The 17,976-nt window shown below is 45.6% G+C and overlaps 1 protein-coding gene across 6 annotated transcripts in view; it reads left to right on the plus strand.

The window, feature by feature from the left end:
* The window catches only part of LOC121543600 (membrane-associated guanylate kinase, WW and PDZ domain-containing protein 2-like), a 242,625-nt gene that overhangs the window by 168,485 nt on the left and 56,164 nt on the right, over nt 1–17,976 (plus strand). For all 6 annotated transcript variants that reach the window (XM_045225248.1, XM_045225249.1, XM_045225252.1 and 3 more), the window contains exons 7-9: nt 10,351–10,408; nt 11,651–11,772; nt 13,637–13,819. In XM_045225248.1, coding sequence (XP_045081183.1) covers nt 10,351–10,408; nt 11,651–11,772; nt 13,637–13,819 — 363 coding nt within the window. The remainder of the gene's footprint in view (nt 1–10,350; nt 10,409–11,650; nt 11,773–13,636; nt 13,820–17,976) is intronic.

A 17,976-nucleotide genomic window follows, 5' to 3' on the forward strand; every position in this document is an offset into this window, starting at 1 on the left:
GTGTGTGTCTGTGTATAGTTGAGTAAAAGTTGTGGCGCCCTCCCTCACCTTGAGTCTCCAGCAGGAGAGGAGAGGAGAGGAGAGGGGAGGGACTGTGTCTGTCTGACATGATTGATGGGTATATTCTGAGAACATCCTCATCTGGAGGATGCCTGAGGACTGACGATGAAGAGGAGAATGCAGTTTGGTGTGTGTGTGTGTGTGTGTTTGTGTATGATAATGACGTATGTGTAAGATGGCGAATGAGTTTTTTTTTTCGGAGTATTTGTGCATGTGCATGGGTGAATACATGGTTGGATGTGTGTGTGTGTCCTTCTCCCAGCCCATTGAGATGTCTTGACTGAAGAGGAGAGGTAGGAGTCCTTCAGTAGCCCAGTCACACTCTGGTCCACTCCAGACACACTTAATGGTTAATCATCCTCAACCATCCACGCTTCCCTGTCCTAACGCCCCGGGCCCTCTCGTCTTCCCTCTCCTCTCCTCTCTTCTGCATCCTCCCTCCATACCACCAAAATAAACTGTAGTAATAGGCCATTCTACCTGAGTAATTCACCTGCTCTCCTCCACTGGTTGTTTACCCTTGTTGGAAAGGGAGAGATCAGATGTGCTTAGATGGCTTTTGAACATTGCTTTTCGACAAACCCAACTCCCTTAGCTTTCCTAAAGAACGTAAAGGTAAACTCCACCACTTTTCAACCTCATTTGCATTATCTTCAGCACAATACCAGTGTATACGTATGTGAAAACAACACATTTCTAAAAAAATACACGTCACCTCAAACATTTTTAAAATGTTTGAGGTGACGTGGGGAGCAAGAAAATATCCTCCCTCTGGCTAGAAACTCGTTGTTTTGAAAATCACCGTTTTTTTTCTTTCAATCCTACCCTGTGATGTCACAGAGAAGCATTTTTTAGGACCTTTCTTCTTATCTTTTTAACCACAGATCATAGAAACGTGCTGTTTTCACATACATAGACACTGGTTTGGAGATAATTCATATTAGGTTGAAAAGTGGCAGAATTGCCCTTAAGCTCCTATTTATTTTCCATCTTGTTTGAACTACTTATTATATATCCCAAGTGTGTTCTAAGACTATAACTAACACAGTGGAACATGTTATTGTTTTTGATTGGAGAGCTCAGGTGTGATTATGAATCAAAGGTTACCCCGGTGGGGAAATATTGATTGTGTTAATTATTACGTCCTTGGTAAATGCCAGGACAGCAACCTTGCTCCTTCAATTTAAGGGTATTATGTTTTCGTATTCAGCTCAAATTGACTGTGTACTCATTTCCGGTGGCGACGGAGCAAAACCTAGGCCAAAAGGCATAATTTTGCTAACTCCACTCCTTATTTTGAATGGGTGCAGTTAGGGGTCAGGGGTCAAGTACAGCGGCATAGAATGGGGACGTGTCTCTAGGATTAGTTTTCCAAATGGCCCACCAACATCAGACAGCCTCTCGGCTCAGCCCAAAATACTTCCCCCACTTCCTCCTCCCCAGGTTACCATGGAAACTATCTCCCCTCACAGTGACTTGTCCGGTAATTATTTGTTGACATTTACAAAGTTTGCATAGAAAATAGATGCGACAATTGCCCACTGCGGTGCGTTTCCATGTAACTATCTTGTGTCGATAAAAACAGCTTGACCTAATGACGTCACACCTAAAAAAAAACATGTTTTGCTAAAACCTACAGTGTTGAATATAAATGAAGTAGTTGAAGTGTTTCCATTACCCATTTAGGCAAATTGCGCATTAATAAATTGCTGACAGTCTGTATGCCCTCCCACCTGTCAGTTTGATGTCTCAGGTAGCCCTCGAAAGCCAGCATGGATAGAATGCAAAAATGGACTAATATCTGCCATATTCATATAATTCTCATGCGCCAACATATGGCCATGGTCCGTGCCATTGTTACATTTGCACTCCTGTATCCAGCCAAACAGAAAAGCAATTCAGGCATTCTTGAAAGTCAGGACAATCCTTGACCTGCAAAGAAACATTATTTTAATATTTGAAACAATTTATTTAGCAAGCATTTACATTTTTAGTCATTTAGCAGACGCTCTTATCCAGAGCGACTTACAGGAGCAATTAGGGTTAAGTGCCTTGCTCAAGGGCACATCGACATATTTTTCAACTAGTAGGCTCGGGGATTAGAACCAGCAACCTTTCGGTTACTGGCACAACACTCTTAACCACTAAGCTACCTGCCGCCCCATTTAGACTTATAATATCGGCACCCCTTCCTACGGGCGGTAAATCATTGGATCTGATTCATTTGGTTCAATGCAATTCAATCTTTGAGGACTGCAGCAATAGAAATACAATGTATTTAATGTATTTATTAATAAGCCCTTGTCAACTTCCTGTCTGGTTGTTTTGCTCACAGCTCACTGTCACCCTGTTTACACATTAGGCTATGGATTTAGTACTGAAAAATAATTTGTTTGCAAATGCTGGGGCCATGACATCACGTGCCCCGCCTACCTTAAAAATGATTCCGCTATCATAATTTATTCGAAAAACACATTTTCCATCATTTGTCGCAACAAGGAAAGTTAGACAAAAGAAATATCCACCCCTGTCTGTCGAACGGAAACAAATGTTGTCAATCTTTAAAAAATTTCTCCTATATCTGCCGTTTCCATTACACGTGTCACAATTATAATTTTTGGCCGACATTGCTTTTGTCGAATAAACCTGGGTCAATGGAAACCTGCCTAGTGTAAGGAGAAGGTTTACCTGAGGTCTTTAAAGATCTTCTTTCTTAAGGCTTGTTTCGGTTTATGACTTTGTTTAAGACGGATACTGCTGGACTGGAGCTAGTATCAGTTGTGTGACATCATGCCTCAGGTCCTAGGGGTGTCATGTTAATATATAGCTCAGTATGTCATGCAGGGGCTATATAGATTTACTCTCTTCCATCTGGCAACCACCTTATCAATGAAAGAGAACAAACCTAGCAAACCATCACACTTCCCCCTCCTCCTCTTCCTCCTGCTCCTCCTCCTCCTCAGCAGCAGTCTGACTGATATTACCTCTGTCACAGCATGGTGATGCTATCACTATGACAACACACGCTAGTTCAATTCCCATTTTCCTTTTTCGTTCAGTGGCTCCCGTCTCAGTTGCTCTCTCCGCAGTCCATTCCAAAACAACGATAGCTGTTTGGAAAGTGAATCAAGTGAAGTAGAGATTACAGAGAATTGTGGGGGATCAGACCTGGCGAGACTACTCTAGAAAACACTTCAAATGAGGGCTTCAAGGCCTCCCGAGTGGCGCAGCGGTCCAAGGCACTGCATCGGAGTTCTAGAGGCGTCACTACAGACCCAGGTTTGATCTCAGGCTGTGTCGCAGCCGGCCGCAACCGGGAGACGCATGAGGCGGTGCACATACAACACTCCTTCAGTAGCCTCCAACTGCTCTTAAACACTAGTAAAACTAAATGCATGCTCTTCAGTCGAACACTGCTGGCACCCGCCCACCCGACTAGAATCACTACTCTCGACGGGTCTGACCTAGAGTATGTGGACAACTACAAATACCTAGGTGTCTGGTTAGACTGTAAACTCTCCTTCCAGACTCACATTAAGAATATCCAATCCAAAGTTAAATCTAGAATCGGCTTCCTATTTCGCAAACAAAGCCTCCTTCACTCATGCTGCCAAACATGCCCTCGTAAAACTGACTATCCTACCGATCCTTGACTTCGGCGATGTCATTTACAAAATAGCCTCCAACACTCTACTCAGCAAATTGGATGTAGTCTATCACAGTGCCATCTGTATTGTCACCAAAGCCCCATATACTACCCACCACTGTGACCTGTACGCTCTTGTTGGCTGGTCCTCACTACATATTTGTCGCCAAACCCACTGGCTCCAGGCCATCTATAAATCACTGCTAGGCAAATCCCCGCCTTATCTTAGCTCATTGGTCACCATACCAACACCCACCCGTAGTATGCGCTCCAGCAGGTATATCTCACTGGTCATCCCCAAAGCCAACACCTCCTTTGGCCGCCATTCCTTCCAGTTCTCTGCTGCCAATGACTGGAACGAATTGCAAAAATCTCTGAAGCTGGAGACTCTTATCTCCCTCACTAACTTTAAGCATCAGTTGTCAGAGCACCTTACCGATCACTGCACCTGTACACAGCCCATCTGAAATTAGCCCACCCAACTACCTCATCCCCATATTGTTATTTATTTTGCTCATTTGCACCCCAGTATCTCTATTTGCACATCATCTCTTGCACATCTATCATTCCAGTGTTAATACTAATTGTAATTATTTTGCACTATAGCCTATTTATTGCCTTACCTCCATAACTTGCTACATTTGCACACACTGTATATATATTTTCTGTTGTATTTTTGACTTTATGTTTTGTTTTACCCCATATGTAACTGTGTTGTTGTTTTTATCGCACTGCTTTGCTTTATCTTGGCCAGGTCGCAGTTGTAAATGAGAACTTGTTCTCAACTGGCTTACCTGGTTAAATAAAGGTTAAATAAAAAATGTTTTAAACAATTGGCCAAGCGTCGTCTGGGTTAGGGGAGGGTTTGGCCGGCTGGGATGTCCTTGTCCCATTGCGTTCTAGCGACTACTTGTGGCGGGCAGGGTGCATCCATGCTGACTTCGGACGCCAGTTGTACAGTGTTTCCTCGGACACATTGGTGCGGCTGGCTTCTGGGTTAAGTAAGCAGTGTGTCAAGAAGCAGTGCAGCTTGGCAGGGTCGTGTTTCGGAGGACGCATGGCTCTCAACCTTCGCCTCTCCCGAGTCCGTACGGGAGTTGCAACATTTTATTATTTTATTTTATAAATGCGGGCTTCAAAACAGAGGCCTAAGGGCATAACTTTGCTAACTCCACCCCATATTTTGAGTATTGGAATAAGGCCCTTGGGGTGTTGACACACCTGACTCTCAATGGGAATACCCTGGACAGATACTCAGCGAGTGGAGGAAGCGGCTGAAGGAAAAGGTTGAGATGTATTGGTGTCCTGTCTAAGCAGGCACCATAATAATAATAATATAATATGCCATTTAGCAGACGCTTTTATCCAAAGCGACTCAGTGGGAAGGGGGTGTGACATCAGAGACGACACAGCCCCATGTGCTGCAGGTGACCTGAATTCACTTCAGCCAGCTCCTCCCCTGAAGAAAATAAAAGGGCTGTTCTTCTTCTCAGACGGAATTAGAGACGCCGGATGAAATATGCATGAGCATGAGAGCATGAAACTTTACTTCAAAAAGTCTCTCTGTACGAGTGCATATTAAAGTGTTTTCCTTTAGAGCTCTTCAAACAGGGAGAGAGGAGAGGACAGGAGAGGAGAGGAGAGGACAGGACAGGATGGCCAAATGGGGAATGAGAAAGGGGAGGAGAGAGTGAAAGAAGGGGGAGAGCTTAGAGAACCCCCCTGCTGAAAGCAAATTGGAACAAACCAAAGGAACATTTACTGTGTGTAACGTAGACACTGGGAGGCAGGAAGCAGGTGGAGAGCTTAATAGAACAATAAACAATTCAAAAAAAGGAGTGGCGTTGGGACATGGAAACAGAGTCAATAACGCCTGATGGGAAATAACAACAGAGTGCTATATATATGGGGAGTAATCAGGAAGGTGATAGAGTCCAGGTGTGCCTGATGATGAGGCGCAGGTGCGTGTAATGAGGGTTGCCAGGACCGGTGGTTAGTAGACCAGCAACGTCGAGCGCCAGAGAGGGGGAGCGGGAGTAGACGTGACACTATGGCCTAGCCTACTGATGTCAACATTTCTCAGATTGCATGGAAAACCCTGTGGGGAAACCCATTGTTTTATTTCAGCACTCAGTAGGGCCTGTCTCTTTGCTCTGTACCATTATAATTGTCACTAACGTAAGGGGAATTGACATGGGACACTGGAGCTCCTTCAGAAGTATCCTTCCTTAGGCTTCCTGGGAGTTGACAGCTCCTCCACAGCATCGTTTAGACTGAGTGTTGGTCCTATAAAGAGAGCACAAATTGTTACAGTGACAAAGTTGCCCTTCTCTTCAGCGCTGCAGGCTAATGGACAGCACAACTCTCTCTGTCTCTCTCCCTCTCTCCCTCTCTCTCCCAGATCCATGGAATCATTCCACGCTACTAACTGACAGGGGCTGTGACTGTTCCTAGTAGAAAGAGAGAGTCTTCTGGAGTTCAGCATTTAAAACACACTTACTGCACACGCTGCTGCGTGTGTGAGTGTGTCTGTGTGTGTGTGTGTCGGTGTGGGTGGGTGGGTGGGTGTGTGTGTGGGTGTATGCATGTGTAAGCGGGCTTCTGCGTGTGTTGTATGCATGTGCTCTACACGAGACTGTTTCTGCCAAAAACAGTGACATTGAAACAAACAGTAGGAAGCTAGAGAATTGGGCTGCCTGCAGTGTGATGTTGTGTGTATCTCTGAAGCTCTGCTGAAAGCACAGACAGCCGGAGTGCCTGCCTAGCTCTGAAGCACAGGTGGAAGTTTTAATAGAAGGGTGTTTCATTAGACGGAGTGGTGCGCGGCAGAGATACATGGCAGGACTTTGATCTGTGTGGTGTTTTTCTGTGTGTGGAGCTCAGCGGAGGTGAGAACATGAAACAGCCTCTTTCATATTTAATGAGTGAAGATGGGGCTAAGGAAGGGAGAGGAGAGGAGCGCTGAGAGGAGCTATTCCCTAGGGCTGTCAACCCACTCCTAGTACACTCACACACATATCAAACATATCAATCACAGCACATGTTAGTGAGTGTGTTTTTGTGGCTGGTGGGGGCGGGGGCGGGGAGGGGTGTGTGGAAGTGTGTGTGTGTATGGGGGGGGCTTCCGGGTTTTGAATAGTGTATGCGTGTGAGTAAAGGAGAGACACATATGGCATGCGTGTGTTTGTATTGTTGTGATGTGTTGTGCGTTAGTGTGCATGTGTGTGACAATGGAGCCAGGGATGTTAATATGAATGACTCACAATGTGTCTCCAGAAGCCTGTTTGGGTAAAAAAAAAAAAAGGTGTGTGCTTGCGATTGTGTGCATGTCTGTCTGTGGGATATGTGTGTGTGTGTTTGGTAATTATGTGTGTGTGTGTGTTTGTGATCGTGTGTAGGCCTGTATATTAGCACTCAGCCTTCTGCACACCAGCAGCCTCCAGCAAGCCTATTTCTGAATCATCATGGAGGTCCTGAGAGCCTGTGGACGGTGCATTATCATCCCATTCTGACTGATGTTTGTGATTAGGAGATATTATCCCCACTCTCCTGATTAGCCCAGCACTGTCTCTCTCTCTCTCTCTCTCTCTCTCTCTCTCTCTCTCTCTCTCTCTCTCTCTCTCTCTCTCTCTCTCTCTCTCCCTCTCTCTCTCTCTGTCTCTCTCTCTGTCTCTCTCTCTGTCTCTCTCTCTCTCTCTCTCTCTCTCTCTCTCTCTCTCTCTCTCTCTCTCTCTCTCTCTCTCTCTCTCTCTCTCTCTCTCTCTCTCTCTCTCTCTCTCGCTCTCACTCTCTCGCTCTCACTCTGGACCAGCCTCAGTACCACCACACTGGTCACAACCTCATAGCTTTACATGGGATCAGGCTACGGCAGGCTGTCAATGGACCAGTCCCCCTGGACAGAACTATGGCTGGTTAGTGTGGTGTGAGGAGGGGAGAGGGGGAATGAGAAAGAAAAAGGAGAGAGAGAGAGAGGGGGGAGAGAGAGAGAGAGAGAGAGAGAGAGAGAGAGAGAGAGAGAAGAGAGAGAGAGAGAGGGAGAGAGAGAGAAAGAGGGGAGAGAGAGAGAGAAAGAGAGAGAGAGAGGGGGGAGAGAGAGAGAGAGGGGGGAGAAAGAGAGAACAATCCTGTCAGACATGAATGATGGGAGGAGGTCAGGGTTGGGGAGAGATCCACTTTGATCACAAAGAACAAACTCAGTGTGCTGAAACTACTGTATACCACTGGTGTAATAGAGAGAGAGGGGAGGGAGGCTGATCAAACAATTCCCTGGTGAAGATGCACTTGGAGTGGAGGTTGGGTTAGTGACCTCCATAGTGTGAGTCAGCTTTAGCCCAGGTACGAAGCCATAGAAATAGAGTTACTGTCAGCCATATTGAGTGAACCCACCAGTGTTCCAGTAAAGTTGATGTAGTGTGAGGGGCGTTACCGTTCTAGTAATTATAGCTCTATGGACGCAGCTGCCTCCACCATCTATATGGGGAGTTACAAATCAGTTTCATATTGAGTCCTAGGGCCCAGAGTTTTCCTGGTTAGGTCATGAAGTGTCCCTAGGCCTAGTCATATCATATCTGTATTTATAACTAGGTTTGGGCGGTATACCGTATATACCATATACCGGGTTATTTGGAAATAACCACAGGATGGTTTTTCAATACCGTTGAAACTACTTCTTTTAAGTTATTTTAATACATTTACATTTTTACAGCTACTTTTTAAGTAAATAACTGCAGTCAACTTGTGCAATATGTTAGGAGATGAAGCAGATCGTATTCTTCATTTCACCTGTCACATTATTTTACATTATGAACCTTACCGGTAGTCCCCAGTCACATGTAGTTAGTTTACAAGCACACGAGAGACCGGAGCCTTATGAGTCACTCACTGTTGTGCAGCACACACCAGGTGATCTATATACAGGTCTATAGTTACAGTATGGAATTCACAACTAAATGTTTGCCAGCTAGATATCTGTAACAAGGGGAGTCGGACGGAGCCAGGCGCAGGAGGTGGGAATCAAAGAACAGGGTTTATTAGCCAGTACAGTAGTCCTCAGCAATGTGTCAACCAAATACAGTGCGACTTAAATGTGTACTGGGAAAACAAAACACACGGGTGAATATCCCAGTGATAAAAGTCTCATAATGCTCAACACGAGCTAGCGACACCTCCAAATGGAGCAGAGGGAATAGTTATACAGAGACTGATGAGGGGATATGTACCAGGTGTGTGTGAAAAACAAGACAAAACAAATGGAATGATGAAAAGAGGAGCGACAGTGGCTAGAAGGCCGGTGACGATGAACGCCGAAGCCTCCCCGAACAAGGAGATGAGGCAGCTTCGGAGGGAGTCGTGACAATATCTTATAACTATTAAGTTAACTGTCTAAAATGTACTAAATGCTGTGCAGTTGTGCATTTGGTTTGCTAACTTAGTAGCTAGTTATCTAGCTAGCTAGCTAAGTGGTTAGCTTCTTGCAATCAAGCTCCTCTTGGTAACAGCAGAGAATTCCCTCCTTGATCAAGAGCCAACATTTGTTTTGTGCGTGCAGCAAACTTTGAGTAAAATTTTTTTGTTACTTGCATAACTTTATCAGCTGGGATATCTGTCCTGCAAATAGTTTATGTCAGAGACTGTATAACATTAGCATTCGCTATGGGACTTTACATGTACTTATTAGCAGTGCTAACCTTCGGATTGAAAATAGTGTTCAGTGCCGGTATTACCGAATATCCCGGGATGGAACAAGGTCGGTATAAAGGTATGACAACCTGGATACCGCCCAAGCCTATTTATAACACTTCCCATGATGCCACAGTGGTGGCTCATCATATCACAGTAGATACAATGTGAAGGAACACCTGCACCATCAATACCGACATGACTGAAGTTATGACATTCTACATTCCACTCAAAGGTTTATTTTGGTCCACGACAGTTGACAGCTACTGTGTTAGATCCCCAGTCAGTCTATTCTGAGACCCCACTGTAATGGTGTAATGTGTTCCAGTTAAGTATTGTGTGGTCTAAGGGGCCCAGGAGCTATGTACTGTACGTGCTCCAGATACAAACATTTAAACTATATCCAAACATCGCTGGCATCATAACTGAATATTTACAACATAGAAAGGATGGCAGGACATGAATATTTAAAAGCACCCTAATTCAAACCACTCCATCTATCAGTGTATTTGGTGTAGTGTGAGAGGTCAGGAGATGGTTAGGGTAGTCCTGTGGGGCCATATTGACATTGAATAAGTAACCTTTGGCTGCTGCTTGAGAAACAGTCATTGTCCTTCACACTCATTAATTTTGTATCTGAATTTTCACCGCATGCTGATGGGGGTATCATGTGTCTTGTCTCTTAAGTTTGTCCAAATGTTTTGACAGTGTTTGCAAGTCTGGAGGCTCATATACCTCACACAGTATTTAGTAACTACCACAGTTACCATAGAGCATAATAAATCATTTTCAGATTTTCCATAGTCAATTAAGATTTTATAAGAACCTAAAATCCTCTGTAATAAATGACAATACAATAATGTTGTGATCAAAATCGTCTGATGGATATTTTGTTCTGTGAATCGATATGCTGTCCCCCGGCCTGTTGAGTGACTAGTCTGTTGTTATGCTTGTCTCTTCCACAGAGCTGCCGTACGGCTGGGAGAAGATTGATGACCCTATTTACGGCAGCTACTATGTGGAGTAAGTCTGGACGCACTGCTTTAATATTTAATGACTGTTTTCATTTCCAGTGTTCCCCCGTGTTATGTTTCCACTATCCTGTGTTAGTCAGAGTCATTCTGCTGCTCATTTAGAGCTCTGTCTGTCTGTCTGTCTGTCTGTCTGTCTGTCTGTTTGTCGGTCCGTGTGGATGGGTCAGTGGGTGCTTGTTTGTTAGTATGCATGCATTTGTGAGTGTATGTGTGCGTGCTCCTGTGTGTTTGGTGTGTGTGTGTGTGTGTGTGTGTGTGTGTGCGCGCCATCTTTGTGTGATGTGGTGCAATGGCGAGGTGTCTCTGTCTTCTCTATTGTACCAAATGTACCCTTCCTATTCTGGAGGTGTCATTTCTCTTGCTGGATGTACACTACTCCCCCTAGTCCAGTGAGAGCAGGGGAGGTCTATTTATAGCCTGGCTGGAGAGGAAGTTCTATTCTCTATCCCCAAGAAAGACCAGAACAGTGTGCCTGCCTTGCCTACACTCCCTCTCTCCCTCTCTCCCTCTCTTCCTCTCTCCCTCTCTCCCTCTCTTCCTCTCTCCCTCTCTCCTCTCTCCCTCTCTTCCTCTCTTCCTCTCTCCCTCTCTCCCTCTCTCCCTCTCTCCCTCTCTTCCTCTCTCCCTCTCTCCCTCTCTTCCTCTCTCCCTCTCTCCCTCTCTCCCTCTCTTCCTCTCTCCCTCTCTCCCTCTCTTCCTCTCTCCCTCTCTCCCTCTGCCCTGTAGAAATCCCATATCCCCAGGCAGCCACTGAGCCATCGCACACACACACACTAGCGTCATACCTGACCCTGCCAAGTCCAATAATTATGTCCCACTGCCTGGCTGTACCGTTGAGTTAACCTAATATCTCATGAAGAAACAGAGGGTGTGTAGGCTGGGCAGACAATGTGCGTACCTACAGAAGCATTATTCCTACTGTCTCGCACTGACCGGGAGGGCACATCTAATTGATGACAAATTACTTCACACTTTCAAAAGTACAGTATTTAAAATTATCTACTATAATTATCGACTCAACCTAATTTTCAATCTGTTCATTTTTACTTAGCAAAGCCATTCTGCAGCTCCATTACATAATACTAGGGATACTAAGGCTATTGAATTAATCATCATAGCACAGCACTGTGCATCCAGCTTTTAGCAGAGGGAGTGAGGAAGAGGAGGAGGAAGAGGAGGTTGATACGACAGAGAGCCCAGTGAAATGTCATATCTTTGCCTTTCTCTGTAGCCACATAAACAGAAGGACCCAGTTTGAGAACCCAGTCCTGGAAGCCAAGAGGAGAGTCCAGCAACACCAGCAAATGCAAGAGCAGGGTCTGTCCTCGCTGCCCCTACCTACTATCTACAGAGGTAAGATAGTACCTCTACCTCTACCCAATGTGTTAGAGTTTGTGTATGATTATTGTGTTTAGATGTTTTTATCTTAAGTGTCTGTCATCTTCGTCTTTGTGTTTGTGTATCACTGTCATTCTTCACAACTCCCTTTTCTTTGCTAACACTCTGCTAACACTTTGCTAACACCAGCCTCTCTGTTCACAACACGTTTATCACCCCACTGAGTTCTTCGAGGCTGTCTGAAGTAAATCATGCTGTATAGGTTGAGGGTTGAGAGGGTTTGTCTCCGTAGGAAATTGGCCTCTGTGAGTGAAGGGGTTACCATGGTTACCCTTCCTGTACGCTGCAAAATGAAGGCTCTCTCTCCTCCTAAGTGATAGCAGAGAGGGGTAGAAAAATTAATATTTCCTCACATATAAATGAGGAGAGAAAAAGGAAGTTTACTTGTGGAGCATCAGACAGTGAGTGGACTACTTTATCTCTGTCACAGTGGTAGAGGAGGTCCCACTCTCCGCCACGTTACCCAGAGCCACCCTGGCCCACATTGGCCCCGCCCCGGAGCGCTGCCAGAGCCTCAGCGACCTCTCCCAGTCCCTCCCCCCGGGCCACCGGGTGTCGCTGTTGGCCCTGCACACCCACACGCCCCCCGCCTCCGCCACCAACTCCCCACTGCGGCGCCCCCACCGGGCGCGGAGGGATACGTCGTGCTGCCCACACCAGCACCTCCACCAGTCACTTCACGCCTTTGTGGTAGAGCCGGCTGCTGTGGGTTGTAGCCCATTCCCCCTGCGGTGCTCTCTCAGTAAGTAGGGCAGTGAGTAATGGTACAGGTTTGTTCTTCTTCTGCCTGCACTGAGCTGCCTCGCTCTCTTCTCAAAGCATGCCTGCTCCCCCGGCAGACCCACGCTGGATCCCTCCTCGTCTCAGGCGCTCGGCTCGCTGCTTGACATGTTTGATTGCGCTACACTACGGTGTGTCTTCCCCTCCTTACGTCTGGCAGCAGAAACTGTAAACACACCGCTCTATGTTTGGACGCCTGACAACAAACGTTGGCTTTAAGCAAACAGAGAGAGACGGGCGTGTGCCCTCTACCTGCCTTCCAAGGTGAACGTAGGGGAGATTGAATTGAGTGTGGTAAACGCTCGTTGGCTGAGTTTTCCTCTTTGCTGTGCCAGAGACTATTTCCTGAATCCTGGCCTTCCCCTTTTTGGTTCCCTGAGCATTGTATTTTGGGGGGATGATGAGAGCTCATGATTCTTCAGTGTCCCAACAGCATGTTGTTCCAGAATGTTAAGATCTCTCACCTGCTTCCCTCACCCCTCTGAGAAGGGAAATATACCAAGCTGCTCCGATGGATGCTGATGATTCCTTGATTTTCTGCACTGTGTTTTTGCTCCAGCTCTGAGTGTGTATTCAGCTACCAAAACCCCTGGCATAGGATGAGAGTAAGTGATGACATTTTAAATGGCTGTAGACGTTCGGTGGAAGGTTTTGGCAGTGACAGCTTGGAGCTGGAGTAAACACCGCCCCACCTGCATCTGTCAGCACCCACTCCTCACTGTTCTAACGCTGCCTACTGCTCCACCTACCCAGAGAGGATCCCTGTGTTCATGCGGCCCTTCCACTAAACAAGCCTTACCTCTACCATCCTATTGAATGATAAAATGAACTTGCATCAGCATTTGTAGTGCACGATACTCTCTTTGTAAGGGTCTAAGTAGGATGTATGTGTGTATATTGTTTATTGATTTTGTGTGTGTGTGTGTGTGTGTGTGTGTGTGTGTACCTGCACACTTGTCCTTGTGTGTGTTGTGTCTGCCTGCGTGCCTGTCTGTCTGTCCGTCTGTCTGTGTGTGTATGTGTGGGTTCTCCCTTACAGAGAAGCCCCTGTTCACACGGGACGCCACCCAGCTGAAGGGCAGCTTCCTGTCCACGGCCCTGCAGAAGAGCAGCATGGGCTTTGGCTTCACCATCATCGGAGGGGACGAGCCAGATGAGTTCCTGCAGGTCAAGAGTGTCATACCTGACGGCCCCGCTGCACAGGACGGAAAGATGGACACAGGTAAAGCTGAGCTAGTCTACTCACATTGAAGCACACACATTCATAACACAAACTTCTACACACACACACACACACACACACAGTGTTTACACACATGCATTCTATACATACTGACAAACAGGTAAGTGTGTACATGTTACATGTACACACTTACTTAAACATGTACAGATAACAAGAGAGTGTCTGGACTGGAAATGGCCTCTCCCTGAGTGTCACAATGGGACAGTCTCTCTGAAACAATGGGAGCCATGGGCTAGTCTCTCTCTATAGTGGTGTCCCAGCAAGGGAGTTCATTTCTCTCTCTCTCTCTCTCTCTCTCTCTCTCTCTCTCTCTCTCTCTCTCTCTCTCTCTCTCTCTCTCTCTCTCTCTCTCTCTCTCTCTCTCTCTCTCTCTCTCTCTCTCTCTCTCTCTCTCTCTCTCTCTCTCTGCACGTGTGTGTACAGTATGTGCGTGCTCACAAAGCAGGCCTGTGTGTGTGGGGCTACCTCCAGCCATGGTCTCAGTGTGTGTGCGAACGTGCCTGCATGTCTGTGTGTGTGTGTGTGTGTGTGCATGTGTTCACACCATCCACGGGGCTGTGTTTGTCCATTAATCACTGTAAGGATTTTATGAACACCATAACTCCTGGCCCTGCCTGTGCTGCACGGGAGACACACACACACACACACACACACACACTGAGAAACTAGCCAACTGCACTAAAAGTCAGCAGGGGAATAGAACTCTGGAAGTCCTGTCAATGCTCTCTGCATGGTCCTGTGTATTTATAAACTACTCTGTATTACTGGACTGGACCAAGTGCAGTATTTACCCTGACTCATTCATCAGTGCCTTGACCTGATTGTACTATACTGTACTGTACTGTACTGTACTGTACTGTACTATACTATACTATACTGAACTATACTGTACTATACTATACTGAACTATACTGTACTGTACTGTACTATACTGTACTATACTGTACTATACTGTACTATACTATACTGTACTGTACTGTACTATACTGTACTATACTATACTGAACTATACTGTACTATACTGTACTGTACTATACTATACTGTACTATACTATACTGAACTGTACTGTACTGTACTGTACTGTACTGTACTATACTGTACTATACTGTACTGAACTATACTGTACTATTCTGTACTGTACTGTACTGTACTAAACTGTACTATACTGTACTGAACTATACTGTACTATTCTGTACTGTACTGTACTAAACTGTACTAAACTGTACTATACTATACTGTACTGAACTATACTGTACTGTACTGTACTGTACTGTACTGTACTGTACTGTACTATACTATACTGTACTGTACTGAACTGTACTGTACTGAACTATACTGAACTGTACTGTATAGTATTGGCTGATACAGTAGTTGATGGGTCGTTTCAGGTCAGACTAGTTGGTAAATTGTACATTGTGAGATGATCATAGATGTTTTATGTGCCACAATATATCATGTTGAAGTATTACAATGTATGGTACACTATACTCTAGCTATTAAAAATATTGCCTAGTCAGACCATTACTGCTGTTCCAGCTGGCAGATAGGCATTATTACTTAGGTGGTGTACAGATCATTTCCGACCAACCTTTACTTGGCGATACTTCCTCGATTCCCGACTTGGAAGATAACGCATGTCTTCTAAGCTTCCATGGCTAGTTGCAGGTGGTTGAATTTAGAAAATGCTTCAAATCAAATCAAATCAAATCAAATCAAATGTTATTGGCCACATGCGCCGAATACAACAGGTGCAGACATTACAGTGAAATGCTTACTTACAGCCCTTAACAGTGCATTTATTTTTAATAAAAAAGTAAAATAAAACAACAACAAAAAAGTGTTGAGAAAAAAAGAGCAGAAGTAAAATAAAATAACAGTAGGGAGGCTATATATACAGGGGGGTACTGGTGCAGAGTCAATGTGCGGGGGCTCCGGCTAGTTGAGGTAGTTGAAGTAATATGTACATGTGGGTAGAGTTAAAGTGACTATGCATAAATAATTAACAGAGTAGCAGCAGCGTAAAAGATGGGGTGGGGGGGCAGTGCAAATAGTCCGGGTAGCCATGATTAGCTGTTCAGGAGTCTTATGGCTTGGGGGTAGAAGCTGTTGAGAAGTATTTTGGACCTAGACTTGGCACTCCGGTACCGCTTGCCGTGCGGTAGCAGAGAGAACAGTCTATGACTAGGGTGGCTGGAGTCTTTGACAATTTTGAGGGCCTTCCTCTGACACCGCCTGGTATAGAGGTCCTGGATGGCAGGAAGCTTGGCCCCAGTGATGTACTGGGCCGTACGCACTACCCTCTGTAGAGCCTTGCGGTCGGAGGCCAAGCAGTTGCCATACCAGGCGGTGATGCAACCAGTCAGGATGCTCTCGATGGTGAAGCTGTAGAATTTTTTGAGGATCTGAGGACCCATGCCGAATCTTTTCAGTCTCCTGAGGGGGAATAGGCTTTGTCGTGCCCTCTTCACGACTGTCTTGGTGTGTTTGGACCATGATAGTTCGTTGGTGATGTGGACACCAAGTAACTTGAAGCTCTCAACCTGTTCCACTACAGCCCCGTCGATGAGAATGGGGGCGTGCTCAGTCCTCTTTTTTTTCCTGTAGTCGACAATCATCTCCTTTGTCTTGGTCACGTTGAGGGAGAGGTTGTTATTCTGGCACCACACGGCCAGGTCTCTCTTTCGTTATTAAATAAAATAAATGTTTTGCTCCATGACGTAATCCAACAATATGTACACCGCCAAATTGTCTATTTAAAGTCTTCTCTCATTGAGACAGGTGGGTGTCCACCCCAATGTGTCTTATGACATGATCGTGACTCAGAAATCAATCGTCGCGTTGAATGTCACTCACCTGTCTCGATCAATGAGAAGATTTGAAATAGACAAGATGTTAGTGTACACATTGTTTTATTACTTCATGGATAAAAAATAAATACATTACAAACCACCTGCAACTATCCATGGAAGTTTGGAAAACATGCATTGTCTTCCAAGTCGGGAATTAAGGAAGTATCGCCAAGTAAAGGTTGGATGAAATTCTCTGTGCTACCTAAATAATAATGCCTATCAGGCAGCTGGAACAGCAGTAATGGTCTGCCTAGGCAATATTTTAAATAGCTAGGTATACTATCTATTCTGTGGTCCTCCCTCTCCTCTCCTCTCCTCTCCTCTCCTCTCCTCTCCTCTCCTCTCCTCTCCTCTCCTCTCCTCTCCTCTCCTCGCTCCCTCCAGACTCAGTGGCCTAGTTAAGCTGTGTTGGATTCTAGCAGCACATATTTAATAGAGGGAGAGAGGGAAACCAGGCCTGTGGAAGTGTGAAATTCCCAATTTCAGACAGATTATTTGTCACTCTCTGACCGTACACACACACACACACACTCACACCGTACACAAGGCCTCTTCTGCCTGCCTCGCTACATGGTTCCAGACCCAGAGAAATGTGTTGAGGAAAAACACATGATGCCATCTCTTTCAGCAGGGACACAGTGGTTAGATGTGACACTGTATTTGTTAGAGGGAAAGCCCAGTATTTTTCATGTTAAAGTCAGTGATCTTATACAGTGACCTGGAATGTATTGGAGGAGAATAAAGTGGCACAGTATGTGATAGGGTCCATTGACATAGGGTTGGGTTCATGCAGTCAAACCAATAGCAACGTACCTTTGTTTACACAACTAAACCCACACACGTACCCTTATCTAAAAACGAAAAGCATCTGCCTGTGAAGGGAAGCTACCTGCTATTCTTATAGAGTAAATAGCCGTTCTGCAGTGACAGCAGTGCAGTGCTGTGGGGTCAGTAGTGCAGTTTTAGTGCTATGGTTGTCACTGTGTCATCATCAGTGCTACTGCACTCTCTCTCTCTCTCTCGCTCTCTCTCTCTCTCTCTCTCTCTCTCTCTCTCTCTCTCTATCTCTCTCTCTTTCTCTCCATCTCTCTCTCTATCTCTCTTTCTCTCTCTCTCCATCTTTCTAAATATCTCTCTCGAACTCTCGAACTCTCTCTCGCTCTCTCTTTGTATTTATTTCGTGTGTGTGTGTGTGTGTGTGTGTGTGTGTGTGTGTGTGTGTGTGTGTGTGCCAATGGTCCAGATGGCTACTCTGTCCTCCGCCATGGACACATATGGCCTCTACT

This window comes from Coregonus clupeaformis, chromosome 15 (genome assembly GCF_020615455.1).
Source record: "Coregonus clupeaformis isolate EN_2021a chromosome 15, ASM2061545v1, whole genome shotgun sequence".
Lineage (NCBI taxonomy): Eukaryota > Metazoa > Chordata > Actinopteri > Salmoniformes > Salmonidae > Coregonus > Coregonus clupeaformis.